This window comes from Halichoerus grypus, chromosome 10 (genome assembly GCF_964656455.1).
Source record: "Halichoerus grypus chromosome 10, mHalGry1.hap1.1, whole genome shotgun sequence".
Lineage (NCBI taxonomy): Eukaryota > Metazoa > Chordata > Mammalia > Carnivora > Phocidae > Halichoerus > Halichoerus grypus.
The window spans coordinates 23,455,236-23,478,131 of NC_135721.1; the positions used below are offsets into that span (position 1 = coordinate 23,455,236).

General features: G+C 45.9%; 1 protein-coding gene across 1 annotated transcript in view; it reads right to left on the minus strand.

The window, feature by feature from the left end:
• Positions 1 to 22,896, minus strand: part of ALK (ALK receptor tyrosine kinase) — a 676,339-nt gene that overhangs the window by 462,523 nt on the left and 190,920 nt on the right. The window contains exons 2-3 of the mRNA XM_078056142.1: positions 22,663 to 22,782; positions 2,748 to 2,912 (exon numbers count right to left, since the gene is read on the minus strand). Of these exons, the coding sequence (XP_077912268.1) occupies positions 2,748 to 2,912; positions 22,663 to 22,782 (285 nt within the window). The remainder of the gene's footprint in view (positions 1 to 2,747; positions 2,913 to 22,662; positions 22,783 to 22,896) is intronic.

Here is a 22,896-nt window from a genome sequence, read left to right on the forward strand (position 1 = left end):
CACATTTGGGAACATTGAGAAATGAGTGTTTATTTTTTAATTCTTTCCTGTTCTTCTTCTTTTTGTTTTTCTCCTAGTACTTGGGGTATCATGCAGATGCCAGAGATCACAAGATAGCAGATCAAGGAGGAGAAACAGGCGCTTTTGGTGCTCTTCTATAAATTGCTTAAAAACTTAGAAGCACCAACTTTCAAATGTACTGAGTCTGACTCCTACAAAGTCTGAGAACAACTGCTACTTGTCCCTCTCTCCTGATCTCACTGAAACGTGCTCACAATTCAATAGTCATCAAATAAAAAACCTACAAGGACCAAAGGTGCAGGTCTTGCCAGGACCACTTCTAGAGGCTGGGGAGGAGGCTCTAGAGCCATCCCCAGGGATGGGTGGATGGGAGTAAGTCTGAAAGGGGTTCTGCATCAAGAGGATAACGAACCTAGCTCTGCCTCAGAATCACCTGAGAAGCTTCTACAAACAGTAAAAAAAAAAAAAAAGGAGGGAGAGAGAGAGTCTCATGGAAATTAAAGCTCTGAAGAAATACTGGATTGCATCCACCAGCTGGACAAAAATGACCAAGTCTGACAATATCAGGGACAGGTGAGGATGTAAAGTCCTGGGGAGGAATACTGACACCTCACTAGTGGGGGTATAACTTGGTACCACCACTTGGGAAAATAGGTCGGCACTATCTATCGAAATGGAAGCTGCACCCCATGTCCCAGCGATTCCACTCCTCCTCTCTGCTTTAGGGAAACTCCTGGGCACGCACATGTGCCAAGAGGCGTGTGCAAAAATGCTTACAGGAGTGCTGCTGGTAATAGCAAAACCATAGAAACAACCCAAATGTCTAAGGACAGTAGAAGAGATAAATTGTGGTACTTCCATGCAGTGATTGAAAACCAAAAGAACCACGGCTAGGAGCATCAAAATGGACAAATCACAAAACAGCAACATTATCTCATTTATGTAATAGGTTACAAACCTAATCGATACATTGTTTGGGGCTACATGCATAAGTGGTAGGCCATAAGGAAAAGCAAATGAACAATGAACGCAAAATAGGATAGTGGTTACCTCTGAGGGAAGGGAGAGATTCTGGCTCTAGAAGGGTGACAGAAGAGGCTGTAAATGGACTGACAACATTCAAATTCTTACGCTTGGTGCTGAGAGCACAGTGTTGATTTCATTGTGATCATCAATCCATGCACACATGTTCTACTTTGTTGCACATGCTAGATTTTACAATAAAATTTTAAAATATACAGATTTCCAGGGTTCATCTCAGATCCTTCAAATCAGAATCACAGACTGTGGGGTCTAGGCAGTACTTTGTATAAGTTCTCCGAAGATTCAGATGCACTACAGGGTTAAGAGCCACTCACCTACACAGCACCATGACCCCTACCCTGGGCAATATGCATCAGTAACCAGGTGAAAGCAGCTTAAAATATAAATCAAGGTCAAGCAATTTGAAAAGAGTCATAAAAACAGAAAAAAAGGTCAGCCTGGGAGAGTGTGTAGAAAGGAAAAGCGTCTCCCAGTTCAGGGTTTGAGGCTGCTATAGCAGCCTGAGGGCATCAGCTATTTCCGTGCCACTTCCAAACTCCCCCAGAACTTAATTGAGCTCTGTCCCCATTAGGTTCACAGTAGCATGAGCCTGAGATCATTGCCCCTTAGACCCGGGCCCAGGGTAGGCTCTCGCAGTAGCTTTAGCTGCAAAGACAGAAACACGATGTGGTAGAAAGTGTCCTCGTCTAGGACTCATCACCGGACATCCAGACCTGGACCAGCATGGACCAGCTGTGTGATCTTTAGCAAGTCGCTTCCCCTTTCTGAGCCCCCGCCTTCTCATCTGGCCTGCCTCTCTCACAACATTGGAATCAAATGAGACAGTGTAGGTGGAAGGGCTTTGCAAAATGAAAGTATGACTCTGAATGTTCTGTAAGTCCATCACCGCACCAGTGGTTATTTCTTACTATGAATCAGAAACATAGGCTGTCGATTCTGGATAAGTAGAGTTTCCTGGGTCCAAGGAATGTGGAGCTCTAAGATTTGCCAAAGTGAGACCTGAAGGCAGGACTAGGGCTTAGTGTCTCCACCTCTATCTCTAAAAACTCAGCAAATACTTAACAAGTACCCACAACTTACCCCGTCCTACCTTCTCCCATCCCTAGTAATTCAGAAAGGGATGTTCATTAATAGCTCAGAACTACTGGAAGCAACTTGCAAAGCTACAACACAACCCGAATATTCATTAATGGCTTTGAAATTAACATTTAACCCAGTTACACCATACCTTCCGAATTAGAAATGCCAGATGTAGCAAGTAAAAAGGGAGGACCCTCAATTACATTTGAATTTTTTAATATAATTAGAAATTGGAACCATTTTTAAAGTGTAAGTATGCCCCAACGATTGCATGAGATATACTAAGAAACCATTCATTGTTCACCGGAAACTCAAATTTAACTGGGTGTCCTGGCAACTCTATTCCTCACAGACAAACAGATCAGCACTTTCTCCTACATCTGTGTGAAAAAGAGTTATAAAATCCTATTTCCTTCTCTTGGTGAGAGAGTAAAAGGCCGGCTTGATCCTTGAATCCTATGGATGGCACAGGTATTAGAAGCAGGTTTCAAAGGAAACAGGTGAGAGCACAGCCAGGGAAGCCTCAAACCTGCTAACAGAAATGGGCATCCAAGCCCCATCCTGGCCCGGCCGGGACACTCTGCGGCGGCCCCTACACTTACCTCGGGGCATCTCCTTGGAGTGCTCTGTCTCGGGCCCATCCAACAGGTCCATCTGGGAGGCCTCCTCAGAAGGGACGCGGCGCCAGGACCAGCTCTGGTTGCCAAGGTCGTGAAGGGGCGGGGAGTACTCCAGCTCGCAGGGGAAGTCAAAGCTGCACTCCAGACCTGCAAGGACAGCCAGTGGTCAGCAGGGCAAACTGTCTCCCCAAGGAGACCTTCCAGCCCCACCACCCCTCCGCTCCAGGAAGGAGGCCTTTATCTCATCCACAGCCCTCATTCTATCTGGGGCGTCTGGCGGTCAGGTTCACAGCTGGCTCGGCTCCGTATGGCTTAAAAGGGTACCGAGAGAGAGAGGGAGAAAAAAAAAAAAGGAGTTCCTTGTATAATTCAGGTTAAGGGAGGTATCTTCAGAGAAGGCAGGTGAAAAAAGAGCTAACAGGTGGGTCTTGGAGAAGCTCTGCATCGTGGAATGTTGCCTGGTGACATGAGAGGGTCTGAGGCCACATGGCTGGATGCTGGCTTTGCAACCAGATAGGTCTGCCTCTAAGTCTGGGTTGAGAAAATCAGCCTGTGTGGCCTCAAATTTCCTCACCTGTACATTGGGGATGATAACACCTACCTCTAGAGATCGCTGTACGAGCTAGTAGGATAATGTGCTATCTGGGTACATGAGCCTGTCTACAGTAGATGCTCGGGAAAAATCCTGGCGAGGTTCTGCCCTACCTGAGAAGAGAAGGCCAAAGGGAACTCAGGCCTTACTCCCAGCCCTGGCTGCCAGCCAACCATCTATACTTCGGCCCCCTCCACACAAGACGGCCAAGGCTAGGACAGCTAGTCCGGGCTTATTGTCTCTTGGGCAAGGGCGGGCAAGGTCACTGGGTAAAGGGGGGGGGGCAGGAGGAGGCTGTGCCCTGGGACTTTTTATGACCTTTGACTCGGGCTACTTGTGTCCAAACCATTCCATGTTTGCCCTAATTTTAAGATACCCTCACCTTCTCCTTCCCCTTCCTCAGTGTGCATTACCCAAAGTGGCTGAAGTGCTTTGTATCCTGTAGGGGCCCAAAGCTCACTGATGGGTAAGTGAAATGTGTGCCAAAGTGCAAGTTATTCATCTACATTTTACTTCATTTTTTCCCCTCAGCCATGGGGATGTGAAGAAAAGGAGAATGTGATATGAAGGACAGACCACTGGACTAGCAGATGGGGACTTTGGTTGGTGTCCAGGCTCAGACAGTCTTCTCACATGTGGCACTTGGTGCCCTCATCTGCGAAACAGGGGTTTAGACCAGGTGACCAGGAAAATAAATGCCCAGTGAGGCCTGGGTTCCAACTCCAGCTCTGCCATCGATGTGCTGGTTCCCTTGAACAAGACACTTAACCTCTCTGGGCCTCAAGTTCCTTAATTACAAAATGAGACCTAGACTAGATATTTTCTAAAGCTCCTTCCTGATTTGACTTCTTAAAGATTCCTAAGTCCTTGTTCTCAGAAGGGTTATAGCGAATTTGATAAATCAGTCTGCGGAGTGGTGCTACTCGGTGTTAACTCCCAATTATCATTTTGCATTTTAACAGCTGCTTCTGGGGCTATTGCTACCTTGACCTCCAAGATGAGCCTGCTGTTTAGAATTTCTGAAGACAGAGGAGAAGTGGGGTCAATTCTAGTGCAGGCAGCCGGTCGTCACTGGGTGGTCCCTTAGTCACACACGTAGTCAGCTAAGCCCTGCCCCAGAGTGGGAGTAAAATAATTCCCATTGACACTAGCCAAACTCAGTTTAGGTGGTGGTGGTGGGGAGTGAATCCTTCAATTACACTTCTATTAAGTATCTTTCTGCTTCTCAGCCTGTAGAAGCTTATGTACCCGCTGCTTTCCACGAGCCGCCATCTTTCTGGTCCTAAGGTTAATACCACTCGCCCTTTCACAATGCAGACAATTCGCCTTTCTAATGGCAAGCTGAAATGAGCAGAGCTAGCCCTGTTTGAGTTGACGTGCCACTTGCTGCCTACATATTTTATCAGCTTTGAAGACTTTCTACCTTCCCCTGGGGGCTGAGCTGCTGCCGTGTCCATGAATTGTAAGCTGCCTTACTCTTCAAGACTAAGTACTTGCCAGCCACCTGGTTTTGATTGCAGAATGCAAGGAGAAAACTGATCCAGCATTTTGTACTTTGTAGCACAACAATTATAATGAAAAGTGTAGCCACTAACCTTGGCTCTTCTGAAGAGGGTCAAAAGGATCCATCCATATTAGCTAATGATCAAGTCAAAAGATTGGAGAGAAAGGTATTGGCCGTCCCCATTCCACACCGACAAAGGTGACTTTCCCAAAGCTTCCACGTCTATGGCCCATCCTCTATCTTGATTTTTCTCCTCCAATTAAAGTCGTCCTATCTCTATCTGGGACAGAGGTGTGGCATGCAAGGTCAGACACTGTCTGGCGCATATTAGATGAACAGACCACAGAAACCCAGCATCAAGCATCATCCATCCTGGGATCTTTGACTCTGAACAGTTGGAGAACTGGCCGTGTTTGGACCAAACCCTGCCTAGTGACACAAGCTAGACACGTGCTGCAATTATCAAACAGGTTCATTTTGAAACTCTGGCTCTGAGGCAGCCTCCCTTTAGCTGTCAAAGCCACACTCTTTGGTTTTAAATAGAAAGGAAGTTAACATTACTGTTCATTGTGGGTGAAACTGAATTGGGCTTTCCTATATTCCAATTTAATTTCCCATAATTAATTTCCTGCACTAGCCCCAGTCCTTTCAAGAAATAACACCTGGGACTCGTCATCTGTAAAACCACCAGGTTAAGGATCATGTTCCTCAGGGCGTGTTCTGAAGTTGGAGACCTAGGATGCTTCTTGCATCTTTCTCCTTAACCGTCCTCTACCCAGGCCTTGTAGGATAAGGACTACCGAATCTGTTTTACAGACAGGACTCAGAGGGATCCAGGGTGTCAGTGAAGGGGTCAGCCTTAAGCAATCCAACAGCAGAGCCAGGTCCACACCCAAGGGAAGGCGTGGGGAATTACATTCACTAAGTCCCAGCTGTCTCCAGAGACTGCGAGGTGTTCTTCTTGTGTCACTACATTTAATCTATAGAAACACACTGAAAAGTAGATGACGGATTCTCTCTACAGATGAGAAAATAGAGGCTCAGAAAGTTTACTCTACTTGCCCAAAGATCAAAGGATCAGCCTAAGGCAGAACCAGAATGTGACCCAAAGCTGGATAATGATGAAGATCCAGGCATTTTTCATCACACCTCCACAGTTTCAAAATCTCAATCCGGGGCCAACCGAGTAAATTAAATAATATATGAGACACCTGTGAAGTGTTATATTTTAGTTATTATTAGACCCAAAGTCTGCAGCCTCTTCATATCTGCAACAGCTTGTCCTCTACCCTAAGGCAACAGATCTAGATTTCCTCTCTGTCAGGCCTATTTGGCAAAGGTGACCATGACCTTCAAAAAAATCCAGAGATCTCAACCTTATTTTACCTATCAGGACCCAGGAGAATCTAACCATTGAAAAACAGCAATGAGAAAAAGACATACTTTCCAGAACCTGCTGATCACATAGTGGAATGAGCAATGAAAAACAATGAGGAAAAACAGCAATGAGAAAGACGTACTTTCCAGAACCTGCTGATCACATAGTGGAATGAGCAATGAAAAACAATGAGGAAAAACAGCAATGAGAAAAAGACATACTTTCCAGAACCTGATCATTGCTACTCACTTTCTAGTTACTTGAATCATGAAAGAAGGTTAAGGTAATGGAATCTTCTGTCAACAGTTTTCCTGCTGAGAAGGGATATCAAGAGCTGTGGATACCTCCGGTGGATACCAGCAGTGAGGATGGTTCCAGGCTTGGTCCTGCACGTAGCAGCTGAGAGACCCCAGCAAGTCTACTCGCCTCTCCATGCCTAGTTTTATGCATTTGAAGAAAATGAAAGAAATATATCTTCTATTCTGCCCTCCGGCTCTGAAGGTCGGTGATTCTACAGGGCAAATACAATCAAACCTACAGACCATCAGTCATTTTCACTCTGCCTACCTCTGAATGGGGGTTTGTTGTCACCCCCAGAAGCAGATTCCCCATGAAGTGAGACGAAAGTGCATCACACTCAATGAGGATTCAGTTTACCTCAAGATCCTCAAAGAATTAAGAAGAAAAGCTCAGGTAAGACTCTTCCTGGATGAGTAAGTGTATGTGTGTGTTCATGAATTTTTATCAGTTTGTACCTATATTCTGAAACCTTCCAGGGTATGAGTCACATTTCAAAAACTGAATTCATTAACAGTTAGCTTTAAGGCACTGTTCTATTCTAAAAGGCAGCCATTCAGAAGAAGGTTACAGAAACAGATCAGAAAATCCTGTGGTGGCCCTGCCCGGAGGGATGCCCAGTTCCCTTATCAAATGTCCTTGGCTGCAGAGGAGTTGGCCATGACCACACTGAGTCTGAGGGGGGACGTCTAGCCTCTAGGAATGTGTGAGACCACCCAAGCAGTCATGCTAAGGCCGGCGCCAAGGAAGCCACCTCGGCTAATCAGCAGAGATGGGGGTCTTCCCAGGCTGAGCTGCATGAAGGAGATGCCATGAAAGTTCCAGGCACCGTCTACAACGCCACATAAAGGTGATAGGGAGACATGACGTCCTTTGGACACTCAGGTCTTTCCTGGGGTAGGCTTAGAAAATCCAACAGTCCTCCTTTGTAGACTGATCCAGACTCACCTCAGGCTCCAAAAAACTCCTTTGGATCAAGGCCTTTTGTGCCTCCTTGACCCTGACCCTGGAAACCCAGAGATCTCCCACTAGTTTCCTCGGTCACCTCGAGTCAGTTTCAAGTGAGGGGACTAGCAGCCTCTAGTTCTTTAGACTTTCTTTCCAAGGCTAGCTGGTGTCCAGGATCCTTACGAGCCGCTGTCCTGGGGCAGATCCACAGGAACCCACTGGCTGATGTCTCTCAGTGTCAGCCCACCATGAGGTTTAGAAACAAACATTGCAGAGTGAAGAGCAGAGTCATAAAAAAGAGAAGAACGCCATGTTTATCAATCCTATGATACTTCACCCTTCTTTCCTTTTTTCTCTTATCATGAGTGTTGCAGAAATAAGCCTGGGGTCAGACGACTTCTGTTCTTGGCTGTGGTAGCACCAGGTATGCGTTTATAGAGGATCCCTGAGGGGAGGACCTCCGTGAAGGCCCACGGGAAGTATTTTCATAATTTACAATATTTACTGAGGGCTTGCTGTGCTCAGACACAGTTTGTCAGGCCCCTTACATCATTATCTTATTTGATCCCTATGAAGTAGGCAGGATTCTTACCCTCACTTAACAGACGAAGACCCTGGGCTTAGAGCAGTGAAGTTACGGCTAAGTTAGATATGAAGTGACTGAGTGGGCTTTCATTGACCTGCTTCCTTCCTGAGACCCTGAGACTTTGATGTCAGTATCTCACAAACAGGGAACTGTGGACTAAAAAGGCAGCAGAAATAGCTGCCCTCATTCAGAGCCACGGACACCAGCAAGGGTCAAGACCTGCAGTGAGGCAGGTCAGGAACTGGACCCGTGGTGAGACAAGCAGGGCCAAGAGCATCTGAGCTGCCCTTGAAGGAGTTGGAACTGGGATGCCCTGAGTGAGGACTGAGTCAGAGTTCGTATCTCTAAGATCCAAGCCTTAACCCCCATGGGTGTGTTGACTCAGGAAGCCAAGGCTACACATGCAATAAGGACTGGGGTTCAAACTTCCCATCTAGGTTTCCTAACATCTTCTGGAATATTGGCTGTGTTTCTTGGATAGGGCTAGGGGTCACAGTTGAGGGAGCTGAGGGTGGGATGGGCAAGGTTTCTATGGCCATCAGGGGCCCATGAGAGAGTTTACCCAACTGGATACTCAGCCATGGAATCTGCATCTAAAAACAAATCATCAGGTTGGCTGCTAGTTTAAAATATGGCAACATGACTGTGATTTTGTCTTGGGGGGTTATTTTCCTGTTTGACTGCCAGGATGCATGATGGCCTTGATGTTGGACCTAACATTCCTCACTTGTTGAATGGTGATCTCTGCGGTCCCACCCAGCCCTACAATCTTCTCCTATGTATCTATGCCCATAGGTCTTATTCATTAAGTGACCTTAGTATCATCAGGATTGTTTCTCAGGGACAGAGCACAAGACCTGAGATTTGACTCCAGTTACACCACCTGCCAGATGTGCAGTACAGGGCACTCTCTCCCTCTCTCTGAGCATCAGCCATCTCAGTGATCAGACTAACTTCCCAGAACTGCTAGAAGGACTCAATGAAGTGATGCAGGTGCCTGCAATGGAGAAATTCCCAACACACATTAGCTGATTCAGAATTTGCACCGCCATGCCCTTTCTGAACACAGTTTCTTGTTTACTATGAGAAATCGTATTTATGTGAGCCATTTTACCTGATGGCAGATGACCATTTCCTTGGTTTATGTTGTCCCATGTTAAGGTTGGCATGTCCACCGCTAGGTGATATTCACAGAGTTAAAAGCTATCAGGACTTGAAACGACATTTGAGGTCAACTGCTTCTCCCACTGGACAGGTGAAAAGACCAACACCGAGGCAAGGGAAAAGACTACCCGAGGGTCATGTGGCTGGTCCAAGGGTCCTTCCTGCACAGTGTGGAGGGCACTTCTCCTGGCTGTGGAAGCCTTTTCGAGTATCATCCTCTCTGGATAGCACCAGGCTCGGGCCAGGCTCAATGTCAGACTTACTGAATCACCAGCCCTCACTTCCTCAGGCTTGGCTTACTGGCACGGTTAAGCCGAGTCTAGAGTGCTTCAAGGATGGCATAGACAGATGACGGAGGAGTCCTGATGAGCCTGGTTTGTGTATTCAACAAAGAACCACATGAAGTATCATGTACATGTGACAATTCTCTTACAAGTGGCCTTTAGACGTCATATAATAGAGCTTCATGTTTGAAGCTGCAGCTCATTATGTAGAGCTCCAGAAACCAACATTCTCAAAATACTGGCAGTCCTTAAGGATTGTACACAGCTCAAGGGAACTCCCTTGGCTGCCACCAATCCTGAGGCACATGGTGGAGTCCTCTCCTTTTCTCAAGGCATTCTCCAAACTTCTCAATCATTGACCTTCTGGGTGATGAGGGACCTCTGGGACCATCTGACACGAAGAAACTGAGGTCCAGAGCTAGTACAGATGAAAGTGGATGGGTTGCAAAATTGGTAGTAAAATCTGGTTCCTAACTGTATGATATTTATTATTACTATTCTCAGCTATAACAACAGCGACAAAAAAAACAAAATAATACCTTCAACAATTAGGAAAATTTTCAAAATTTTAGACTGTGTTTTTCTGGAATAAGCTAGCAAAAACATACATGGCTAGGTTTCAAATATCTTGCTAGCAAAAACATACATGGCTAGGTTTCAAATATCTTCCAATGATTCGAAGGCTCAAATCTCTTCCAGTCAGGCTTTCTGGCTTCTCTCACCCTAGACGTACTCTCCTGCCAACAAGCTGGTTTTTTTTTTTTTTAAAGATTTTATTTATTTATTTGACAGAGAGATAGAGAGAGAGTACAAGTAGGCAGAGAGGCAGGCAGAGGGAGAGGGAGAAGCAGGTTCTCTGCTGAGCAGGGAGCCCGATGCGGGGCTCGATCCCAGGACCCTGGGATCACGACCTGAGCCGAAGGCAGACGCTTAACCAACTGAGCTACCCAGGCACCCCCAACAAGCTGCTTTTTGATGGTTGCTGGAAGCTCCCTGCCAGAGAGTAGGTCTGTGCATAGGCCAGAAGCTATGATAAGAGCAAAGGGAGGACAGGCAGGGGCCTAGGAGTCAAAGGGGAAGACCACTAGAGAATTCTTGGAAATTTCCAAGTTCTGGTCTCATCAGCCTTATACTTTCGGACAATTCATTTAACCACCTGAGACTTGGTTTCCTTGTGTATGAACATGAGAGATTTATCACAATAATGATGCTGATAAACATAATAATACCTGCAGCGGTGATCAAATAAGGGAATGAATGTGGGCATGCTTTCTTAACTAGGAAGGACTATACATGCATGTCTTTCCACCTTGGTCGCGCTGTGCCTTGGATTTACCACCAGGAGCCTCAGAATGAATTGGACCTCCGGATCTTGGAGGACCCAGAGAGACACTGACTGGAACAGGCATCTTTCTACCTTGCTCTCTTTGACATCAAAACCTCAGGGGGCACCAGGCTGTCTGGGGAATACTTCAGCGCCTAGATGCTGCACGGGATCAGGCTGCTCAAGGTGAAAGCTTGGCTCTGTCACTTTACTCGCTGCGTGCCTGGGGGCAAATTATTTACTCCCTCTGTGCCTCAATTCTTTCATCTGTCAAATGGGGATTAGAGCAGGGGCCACCTAGGGGAATGTGAGGAGGATTAAATGCAGTATGCATATCAAGCTCCCAGCAAGGCTACACACAGTTTATTGTTAAACTTGGCAGTCATTGTTGCTGCTGCCCTTCATGTGGCCCCAGGGGTCAGCCATGGCAGAGGGAAACTGAACAGGTGCGTGCCCAGCACTGAAGGCAGGAAGCTTGGACTCTACCTAGCCTTGTGAACTCCTTATTCAGTCTTTGCTTTTCGACCCGCTGATCTAACATTCCTTTGGAAGTGAAGTCACACTAGACCTTGAGTAAGAAGAGCTGCGATCTAGACCCTGGCTCTGTGCTGTGACTTCAGGCAAATCATTTAACCTCCCAAGGCCACGGTGTCCTCATCTGAAAAATGAAATGGTGGAATGAAATGATTCTCAGGACTCTTCAATCTCTACCATTTTAAGACCAATTTCCCTTTTTGGGCAGATGGCCAAAACAAGCTCTCTAACTTGGCTCTAGCAGCTGGTCAGCAGAACCCCAAGAGTCCTGACTTTCAGCTCAGGCTTGGATGATTAGGGGCTTCTCCCCCTTGCTGGGTTATCTCCTAAAGGGGCACTTAGCCCACCAGTTACCTTTGATATTAATCTTCCAGCTGCCACCAACATCTGGTCACTTACTTCATCATAAGACTAAGTACCAAACCTAACCCCGGCCTGCCCCCCGCCCACAACCACTACTCATTTGTCATGGGGCCCCCGAACTGAAATCATTCACTTCCTTCCCACCAGTTCACTCCCTAGAATGCATCTGGGAACCAATCACCCAATTCAAGACATCTGTTTAGTTCACTTATAATCAAGCTGCAGCAAAGAAGGGCCAAGTCTCCTTCAATCAATCAATTATATAAACACAGACACAAAAGAGGCTCAAAGAGGGTGTGTGTGCAAACATGCCCAGGATGGTGGGAGATAGGCACAGAAAGCTTAATTCTCATTTCTCTTATCTGTGGCCAAAGCAATGTTGTGGACGGAAGAAGCGGGACTCGGTTCTTCATCCCAGAACAGAAAAGTGAAAATAATTAAAATCCCAGGCATTCTGAAGTTAACCAGCCCAGCCTCCTCATTTTACAGATGGGAAAACCAAGGCTCAGGAGGGTGATGTGACTTGGCCAAAGTAGCAAAACCGAGGGTCGAGAAGTAAGAGAGCTGAGACCAGAACCCAGATTGGACTTCCAGCCCAGTTCTTTGCCTGTGATCTCCAGGAAGCGTTCATGTAGAACATGGAGTCTCAGACCCCACAGAACATGGTGAAAACCTTAGTAGTTAGTCCACTGCTCAGTATGACATCCATACAAATGGGATCATCCCTAAAACCTGAAGGTTGGAGGAGAGCTCTGAGCAATGTGGTATCCATGATAACCAGAGGAGGCTGATGGTCATGGGGGCTCTCAACCTCAGAACATGCAAAGTGATCCTCCCCACTTACTCTTCTTATCTCTAATGGTGAGCATCTGCTGGGTGTTGGAGGTTACCGACCATGGGGTTCCTCCCTGATACCAATCTCAAAACACAGACTGAAACCAGGCTGCCCTAGCATGGACCCTGTGCCCTTCAGGGACTCCCAGTCTGGGCAGGGAGACGGACTTCTCGCACCTAACTCTCACAGCTGGCAGACATGTTGGAGACATGGCGGGGCCATGGGGAAACAAAACAAGAGAGACTTTCTGCCTGGGAGGACCAGAGGCTCACAGAGGAGGAGATTTTAGGAGAATGAGAAGATTCTGACATGGTACAGGTTTAAGCTAGAGAATGTGTGAAGAACAGATGAAGGAGTAAGGTTATCCCAGGCAGGTGGGGAACTGGTAGTGCTTATTCTCGTGTAGTTGCGTGAATTTTGAAGCTGGGCTTCATAGAATTAAGTCCTAGCATGGATAGCATCATGGTGAAATGTAAAGTGCTTTCAGGTTCCAGAGGGCAAAACTAGGGATTTAAAAAGTTTTCAGGAAAAACTTTCTAGCAAAGTAGAGCCAGGCCACCAAAATGCGGGCTACCTGCCTCTCACTGGAACGGGCCTCACTCCACTTCAGAAGGTGTTAGTGAAGCACCTGCGTTCTGGCACATGGAAATCTGTCCTCACAGTTGGTCTCCTTATAGCGATGCTGTCAATAGGAAACATGACCATTCCCATTTTTCAGATGACAGACAGAACCAGGGAGTGGTTTATGGGCTGAAGGTAGTGAAACACACAGGAACCAGAGCTGGAAGTGAATTCTGCCTCTCAGATCCCTTGAGCTTCTTCCCCACCGTTCTGTGCTTGGCTTTCAGTCAGAGGCTGGCAGATGGCTTGCCTGGATGTTACAGGGGACATTTAAATAGGCAACAAGGAGGTGAATATTCGGAAGACCTGTGGTTCCTAAACCTAGTCCTACTGTCCCTGGACCCCAGATCTTGTTTTTAAGATGCTCTTCATGTGATGGTGAAGTAACTAGACTGGGCCCAGCTGTGGGTCCTTCCACACCAGGATGGCATTGACCCTACACTGATGCAACACTTAGGACATCATGAACCCGCTGGATTGATGGAGACCCAAGGACTTAAAGTGATGACATGGATAAAGTGATAGATAGGAGTGACATGTGAGGAAATGTTTTGCAGCCCACGTACTGAGAATATATGAACCATCACCCATGCATCTGCTATGGAGGGTTAGATGTGGGCTCCTCCAAGCAGATGACCTGGGTTTGAATTTCAGCTTTGCCACTAGCTCTGGGCAGATCACTGACCTCTCTGGGCCAAGTTTCCTCATCTTAAGATGAGGCTATTTGACCAGACCACTGTGGGCACCAACAGCTCACAATTTCTAACAAACCAAATTATTCTAGGCATCTACTCAAATGGACTGGGTAAAGTTCCATTAATCTGGGGTCTCTTCTGGCATAAATTTTTGCATCTGAGGTTGCTCTTAACAAAACATTTCATTTTAAAAGGATTTCCTCTCATTTTTCTCACCCTTGATCAGTCATTTTCCTGCATACGTTTTGGACACACGTCTTTCTGGGCTGGTTAGAATGCTCTGTATACAGTATCTCAGATGTCCCAAAGCTGTCAAAACAAAAATTTCCTCAGCTCACTCACATCTGCTGAATATGCTTTTTTAGATTGAGTAGAGAAAAAATAAGCCTGCCCAAAGTAGTTAATGTCACAGCTTTTAATTCTAAACCAAAGTACGTCCAAACCAGAAACTGCTTTCCCCTTAGCCCTCTGTCTTTCCTGAAACCAATTACTATGACTTCAGGAATAAGAGGGCTGGTGAGAACCTCCCTACCCTTTACTAAAACAGAGATCCTCAGGGGCTCTGGGTTGGGAACTGAGAGACCTGAGTCAACTCCTAGTTTGCCCCTGGACTGTTAGACAAATGCTGCTATTTCATCTAGTGTATATTTATCAAGAATTCAACTGAGTACAAAACACTGGCTTAATCACTGGAAATGCAAAAGGGAACAAAATGTGGATTCCTTGACCTCTAAGAGCTTATAGTCTCAGAATCATGATGGTTCAGGGCTGCAAATAACTAAGATAAGCCGCACTAAAAAGTGTGACATCAGAAATATAAAGTACTGCAGAAAGACATTATACAACTTTCCTTGGGGGGAAAATGAGGACAGAGTGAGGTCTACAACTTGCAGGTTTTTCTAATTTGGGGTTAATGTAGTCACCAGCTGCTGGGAGGGAATGCTTACTATATGGTTTCCAAAAAGAAGCTCTACTAATCTAATAGACATACTATGTCTTTGCTAAAACTGGGAAGTCTTATTTCCCAAGCAAATCTTCCTATTAGGTTTGACAGATCATCAGACCCAGGGATACTGTACGCATATACAAAACAATCATGCAACAAGCATTTAAGAAGCACCTTTCAGATGGATGTTTGGGACTATCTTAGAACTATGATAAAAGTGAACTAGGGTAGAATCTCTATGAGGAGCAGGGGCAAAGAGCTTGGCAAATTGTAGATACTCACTGGATGAGTAAACATATGATAGATTGATCAACTGATAGATCAATAGATACATGGATAATAGATAAAAGTAACTTATCACCTTTTTGTACATTTTTCTAAAAATTGTATTTTATTTAAATTTAGTTAACATACAGTGTATAATTAGTTTCAGAGGTACAGTTCAGGGATTCATCAGTTGTATATAACACCTAGTGCTCATTACCTCACATGCCCTCCTTAATGCCCATTACCCAGTTACCCCATTCCCCCACCCAACTCCCCTCTAGCAACCCTCAGTTTGTTTCCTATGATTATGAGTCTCTTATGGTTTGTTTCCTTCTTACTCATCTCCAGTTGGGTAAATTAGACTCATCCATGATTGCTTTATCAGCTGACCTAGTTTACACCTGGGCTATAAAAAGGGATGAAATACAACCTAGGAAATTTACTTGGTTGAAAAGAAGATCAGGGAAGTTCCAGTTTTTGTGATGATGGACATCGTCCAATGGAGTTTCTTAGAGAATTTGGGATGTTCAAGAAATAACATTTCCTGTACAAGTCAGAATCTTCTCAGATATCAAGTGGGGGATTATACCAACCCAGTGTTATAAAAAACATTCCATCAATTCTTCCTTAAAAAAAATTCCAAGGAGAAGGAGACATCAGTACAGTCTGGGTATCAGTGAAGCTCCAGTGTGGAGGCAGGGACTGAGCCGGGCCTTACAAGCTGGAGCAGGTAGGCTCTAGGGAGACAGGTCCAAGGGAAGGAAAAACAAAGCAGTCGGGGACAGAATGGAATGAGAAAGCAGGGAACAGGGGAGAGGAAGAACGTAAAACATAAGGAGTATTTACGTAAGGGTGAGAAAAGCCTCTTAAAGTCCTTGTTCCACTTTATCTCTCAGTGGCTTCAACACTGTTGATTATTTCTGTATCTAAAATTCTTCACCACCTTGGCTTCTTTGACAATCCCACCTTCTGGTTCTCCTCCTATATTTCTTATTTCTCCATTTCTGTGTGTCATGCTTCTCTTCCTCTTACATGAAATATCAGGGATCTTCATCCTCCAATCACCAGCCTCAACCACAGCCTCTATGCTTATGAATCTCCATCTCACCTCTGTCTTCAAATCCAAGACCTAGATTTCCGACTCTCTACCTGTCACCTTCACCCCGATGTCCTGACAACATACATATATAACTTGCTCGGCATAGCTCTCTCCATCTTCTCCCCTCTAGATGTCTTGGTCACCATCTCTCCTTGCCAACAGTTTCTCCTCCTCCTTATTTCAGTTAACACAACATTCATCTACTCAATTACTCAAGCTGGACTCTCCTGGATGGACAACCAAGTCATGCTCACCCTATAGCCTGAATCTCTCCCAGATTCCTGTCCTGCCATGCCTTTTCCGACCTATGCTTCACATGCAGGATCATGTCTAAATCCTGAGTACCTCCGGAAGTAAGTGTTTCTCCGGGCTCATCCCTGCCGTTTCCTCCCAGATCCTCCACATCCTGTGTCACTGAGTTTGACCTGGTCCTGAATATGCCTTTACACATTCCTTCCCTCTGCCTGGAATGCCCTTCTCATTGGTCTCGGGGTCCAAGGCCCAACTGAGCTGTCCCCATCTTCAGAACACCTAACTTCCTAAGTCCTCCACAGAACAGGCCATCCTTCCCTATGTTTCAGGGAGCTTTGAACGTGCTTCTGTTTCCACACCTGTCATACAGCAGGCATGCCTGTCTCTTCCTTGAGAGTCCTTAAGGGAAGGGGGTGTGCCCTATTTGTCTTTATCACTGCTATGCCTAGAGAAGAACCAGACATACAGTTGGTATTCAAAGAATATTTATACCCATTCTCCCATTCTCTGTGGTGTCAGAGACACACTAAGGGGTAAATGATGCAGGCAGGTAGGGATACAGAAACAACCCTCAGTGGGGAGGTCAAGATTAGACCGGGCATCAGGGAACCACCTGCCCAGGTAGAATTGCTGAGACCATGATAGCAGGAGAAAAAATATGGGGACAGGAGACCAGACAGGCCTGAGTGATCCTTTCCACATTTGTCTGTCTGTCTCTATCTCTGTGTGTCTCTGTCTCCATTCCCTCATCTGTCTCTTTCTTTTCCTTCTGTCAATGCCTTTCCCCATGTCTGTGACAATTGTTTTATTTATTTATTTGGGGTTTTTTTTGAGAGAGAGGCGGAGGGGGTAAGGGACAGAAGGAGAGAGAGAGAGAGAGAGAATCTTAAGCAGGCTCTGTGCTGAGCTCCACGTCAAGCTCTGCATGGGGCTAGATCTCATGGCCCTGACATTATGACCTGAGCCCAAATCAAGAGTTGGACGCTGAATGGACTGAGCCACCCAGGCGTCCCTGTGACAATTGTTTTAAAGGTTCTCTTTTGACTTGCTTTTCTTGCCTTTGTGTCAGTTGGTCAATCACTCTTTTATCTTTTAATCTGCCTATTTCCTTTCTGCTTTATTCAATCGGCCACTAATGCAGAGAGAAGTTGTTGGTATTTATTGAGTGGACCTATGTGTCTTCATTTTAAAGATAAGGGATATAACCCAGTGGAAACATTTTAAACAAATCTTTTCTGGGAACACCTAAGCCATCTGCTTTTTATGTAAGTTTCATGGACTGGGTTCCCTGGCCCCTAGCAGGTCAGCAGTCCTCAGGGTGACAGGCGTACCCTGTTCTTGGTGGTGTATGATGGCCAGCATTGGGACTCAGTCTTCCTGGTGAATGCAACCACAGGCCTTGTGCTCACCGTGTTGTAGATTAAAATACAAGAGTATGGGCTAGGAAAGAACTTGACTTCCCAGTTCAGTGGAGCAGGGTGGAAAGAGAACACAAAGAGGCCTGGCCTGTCAGGGCAGAGGAATTGTTAAGAAAGCTTTCAACCATGACAGTGGTCCACGAGGGAACTGGGAACTGCTTTTCACTGACAACAGGCCCTTGAGGGCGGAACAGCTGATCACGTCCAGCTACATTAAATATGGAATTTCAGAAATGTGATCAAACTGACTTCCTGTCAGAGCTATGAAGCAAATCCCATAAGGGGCTTGGGGGCCTCTTTGTTTTCCACTTTTGATTCTGCGGTAGGTTGATTTTTTTTTTTTTCTTGAGAGAGAGATAATGTTTAATTTACCCAGTGTTTTCAGTCAAAGAAATTGATACATTAACAGCACCGGTGATGGTGGTAGTGGCAGCAGGGAAAGTAATTAAAAAGTCTAATTTTTCTTTCTTTCCAAGAGCACCAGTCCTTAAATTGGATGGGTCTCTATGGGCTTGAAAGCCAACAAAGTTTTAACAGAACTTTTATTTAAAGTCCAACAATGGCTTTTTGTGCCCTGATGTTGGGTGTTAGGAGGAATCTTTCTTTGCCAGGAGTCCATGTTGTAGACATAGGGGGGCTGGAGGGACGAAGGACTGTATGACTTTATTAGGGCTGTCATAACGAAGTACTGAAAACAGCGTGGCTTGAAGTAACAGTCATTTATTCCCTCACAGTTCTGGAGGCCAGGAGCCCAAAATCAAGGCATTGTCTGGGCTACGCTCTCTGACAGCGTTAAGGGGGATCTGTCCCATGCTTTTCTCCCAGGTTTTGGCGGTTGCTGGCAATCCTTGGCATTCCTTGGCTTGTAGACACGTGACTCTAATCTCTGCCTCCATCATTACGTGGTGTCCATCCTGTGTGTCTGTGTCTATGTCTCTGTTTTCTCTTCTTGTAAGGCCCCAGTTATATTAGATTAAGGCCTCCTCTAATGCAGTATGGACCCAAGTTGATTGTATCTACAAAAACCCTATTTCCAAATAAGGTCACATTCACAGGTGTTAGGGGTTAGGACTTCAATATATCTTTTGGGGGGGGGGACACAATTCATCCCATAACGGGGGCCATAGTCTAGACTGCCTACAGTGCCCACATTTGGGAAGAGATGAATTAGCTGGCCTGCCTGAGAGAGCCTCAATTTGGGGACATCAAGTCTCAGTTCTACAGCTGCCTAGAACCTGGGTATCAGCCTGGTCATTCAGTCCAAACACCAGGTTGTCCAGGAAATGAGAGTCCTCTCCATGGAGGGAAGACTTCATCTTTGAATTAACTTTGTGTTGTAGTAGGAAGAGCACTCTAACTTGGAGTCAGACAGTCTGGGTTCAATCTTGTCTAACTGTCGTTCTGCTCCATAATGGGAGCAGGTTAATAAACTTCTTTGGCCCTCAATTTACATTCCTATAGACATGGGATATAAAATAATTTCCTAACAGGCTTAAGTGAGAAAGAGATGTAAAAGAGTTTTGCCAAGTATCAATGTTTTTGTTTTTCATAAATAAGAACTCTCTTTCTCCTCCTCATCTGGGGCAGAACCTTTGGTTATATTACATTTCACATGTTGATCTGATTCTTCCCACACCCAGAGTGGGCAAGCGAGAGTTAAAGTGGGTGGGACGCCATCTGCTTCTGTAGCTCTAGAACTGAAGGTGATCACAGCCCCCAGTGGCTTCAATCTCTTAGCCCCTGGAGGGAGCGGATGGAACAGATTTTTATCTGGGTGGGTAGTGAGAGCTCAGTACTCTGGCCAAGCCTATAAATAAGTCTTAAGGCATCAGACCTGATGATAAAAGGAGGAGGGAAAGTATTTCTGTAGATGCCCCCACCTCCTTCAAAGCCTTGGGGCAGGAATGTGTAGCTCTCCGCTTGTCAACGATGAAATTAGCGGGCTGCCCGTCCTTCAAGACGAGCGAGAAAGAGCTGAAATCTGATACCAAATGCCACTGAAGAGAATATATTTTACACAACATAAAAGGCTCCAACGTAAATTAGAAGAAATATGGGAAGACTTCAAAAAGGTAGGTCAAACTTTTTCCTCAAGCAGATAATTACAGGCTGGGGGTGAGTAAATCTTGTTAGCCTCTCTCCACCTCGTCCCTTCTCATAAAACACCAGTGAAAAGAAAGCCACACTCAATTCAGGACTGGACAGCCTGCCTGAGAGGGCCCGCGGGCCGCTGCTCCTCACGATGCCTGTGGGCAGGGTGTTGCCGCCCCTCTCCCGTTGCCCCCTCCTGTGTCCCCCCTCCAGAACACCCCCTCCCACCTCCTCCCCAGAACGCAGGCGCCAGGCTCCACCACTCAAACACCCACGTCAACTTGCTGAGACTTGGTTACTTCTCACTGTCTGAAGAACTAGCCCTTCAGGTGGCAATTTTCCAGTCAAATTTCTCTGCCCAAGTTTGAGGCCTTAAGATTAATGAAGTTGTTAACATTTCTTAAAATGTCTTTCACGGCAGTTGAAAGGTGTGGATTTATCACCAGGGAGTCTGCTGGCCTCTCTGGTTCATAGAGACATGTGGGCTGAGCCCCCACAAACACCCTTAAGGGGACAGGAGTCTTGGCCTTCAGTGCGCTCTGTGCTCCAGGGTGAGCCCCCAGAGGCACTCCCGGTGGCGGTGGGCCTAGCCCGCTGCCTACGGAACTATTTCCCTGGCCTCTGAGCCCTGAGAGAGCAGGAGTAAGTCTTACCTACGTATGTATTTCTATCCCCTCTGCTACCCGGCACTGGACCAGGCACACGGAGGTGATGGTGGAGGCAGGTGGGTCTCAGCCGAATTAAATACAGTCAGATAAAAGGCTCTGAAATGACCCCTGCACTCAGTCAATGAGCCGCCAACCCAGAATCAGTTCTTCCCAACCTGTGAATCAACAGCAATAATAGTACTGCCTTTGGCATCTTCATCCAGCATTTGGGCAAATTCTGGCCAATGGTTTGGGTCCTCTCCTCTGCCTAGAAGGCAATTCGTGAGGATTCTAGGCCACAAGGAGAGTCTGAAAAGGATCTTGGGAATACTCCTGATCTATACTTTTGCCCCAAGGCCGCATGCCGCTCTGCCTCATTTTATACATAAGGAGGGTGAGGCCCCGCAAGATGAAGTAGGAGTATCAGGGCCAAGCCACGGAAGGCAGCCGCAGAAGGCAGCCGCGTAACAAACTCGCCTAACAATCTCCCGTGGCTTTCTCCTTTCAACCTTCAACCTCTTTCTGGATGTTCTACAGAGGACAAATGCAATGCTCTCTGTGTCATGCAGGAGGTAGACCTGCCTTTTTTTGGACATTCCGCATTGTATAAAAGTTGTCATCCTGTGGAGATACTGAATGACTTTGAGAGCGAATTCAAAATGTTACCCAAAGACTGGTTGTATCACAAATCTGGTTACAAAGTAATAATGATACAAAGGACTGGATTTCAATTATTTATAGACACTTGCCCTTATCACAAAATGACACCCAATGTCTGGCTTAAATAAAATCAAGAAGTAATTCTTATCTGGAATCTTCTGACAACTACTGATCTTCCTCTCCCACTAGGGAGGCTTAGAAGCAGCAGGAAACATCCCAGCAGAGTGTAATCCTATACTGCCCTAAGGCTTTGGATGTATTTATTTTTTTAAGTTTGAAATGAAAGGTACAGTTAATATGAACCAAGACTAGCTGCATTTATGCATGAGGGAGAGCAGTGACTGGAAGATCTCTGTTAGGTTCATTTTTAAAAGCTCAGGTCCAATGGCAGAGACTGAGTATCAGGAATAGGTAAATATGCCCAGAAGGGAATCTAGAACTTAGTGGTCTACCAGGTTCATAAATACTTAATTGAATCAGACTTCATGAGTAAGTCCCATCCCTGGAACCTTTTTGTATTCACTCATCATGCACAAGCCTTTATGAGTGTCTTCTGAGTGATACGATAAAGTGGGGAGCAAACAGCTGAGTGCCTGCCCTCATGGGGTTCACTCTAGAGAAGTTCAAGACAAAAAAAGAAATGTCCACCTGAAAATACATCAGCTCTTTTCCAAACCTACTCTTTCCTCTGCAGACACCCAGCTTCTATGAGCTGTTAGAATGTTAGCCACTAGCACAGAGAATGAGGAATCCTACACCATATAAATATGGCCTCCTAATGGCTCCTAGACCAGGACGTAGCAGGCTGAGTAGGTGGCCCCATGGGAGCAAGTGAATGTAAGGGAAGAATTCTGGTTTTGTAGTTAGAGAATCCACTCTGTGCCATCTTGTTAAGCTCAGTTTCTACATCTGTGAAAATGGAATGAGACCTGGCCTCCTTACTTCTGAGGTGATTGCAGAAGCACATGAGCTGAACTAATCTCTAAGAACATGTCCAAGTACCCTTAAAGAGCTACTCAAATGTAAGGGAGTCACTGGAAGACCTGTGACCTTCAGAACAACAATCCTTTCTCAAGAGATCACCATCATTAGAAACACGCATGAGTTAGAACCCTATATCTAGAAACCACAGTCAAAACACAAATAAGTATGGCATGTAATGATTGGTCAGGGGTGTCAGGAACACTATACACCATAAAGGCTGGGGGTTGGGATATAGCAGCAACAAAGCTGTCAGCTTCCTCTATGATAAAGAAAGCAACTGTGGGTCTGGAGAGGCCAGGCCTGGCTGGAATGTGCACCAATGGAAGACAGAGGACACCAAAACTCACAACCCCCTTAATTATGAGACGGTGATTGTACATCACCAATAACTATGAAAGATATACTTACCATATCGACTTCGATGAGACAGGAAAGGGAAGGAATCTTTCATTATCCACGTCAGATTCCATGCAAAAGGATCAGGAGGAGGAGAAGGCAGGCTTGTTGGTGACTCCAAGGAGCTGTGACCTGGACATAAAAACAGAGAGAACACTGACCCATGTGCTCGAGGAGTGTCTTCTAGCTGTCACTCATATGGCTTATAGAGGAAAGTGTGTAAGGGGTTTTCACATCATCCACTGG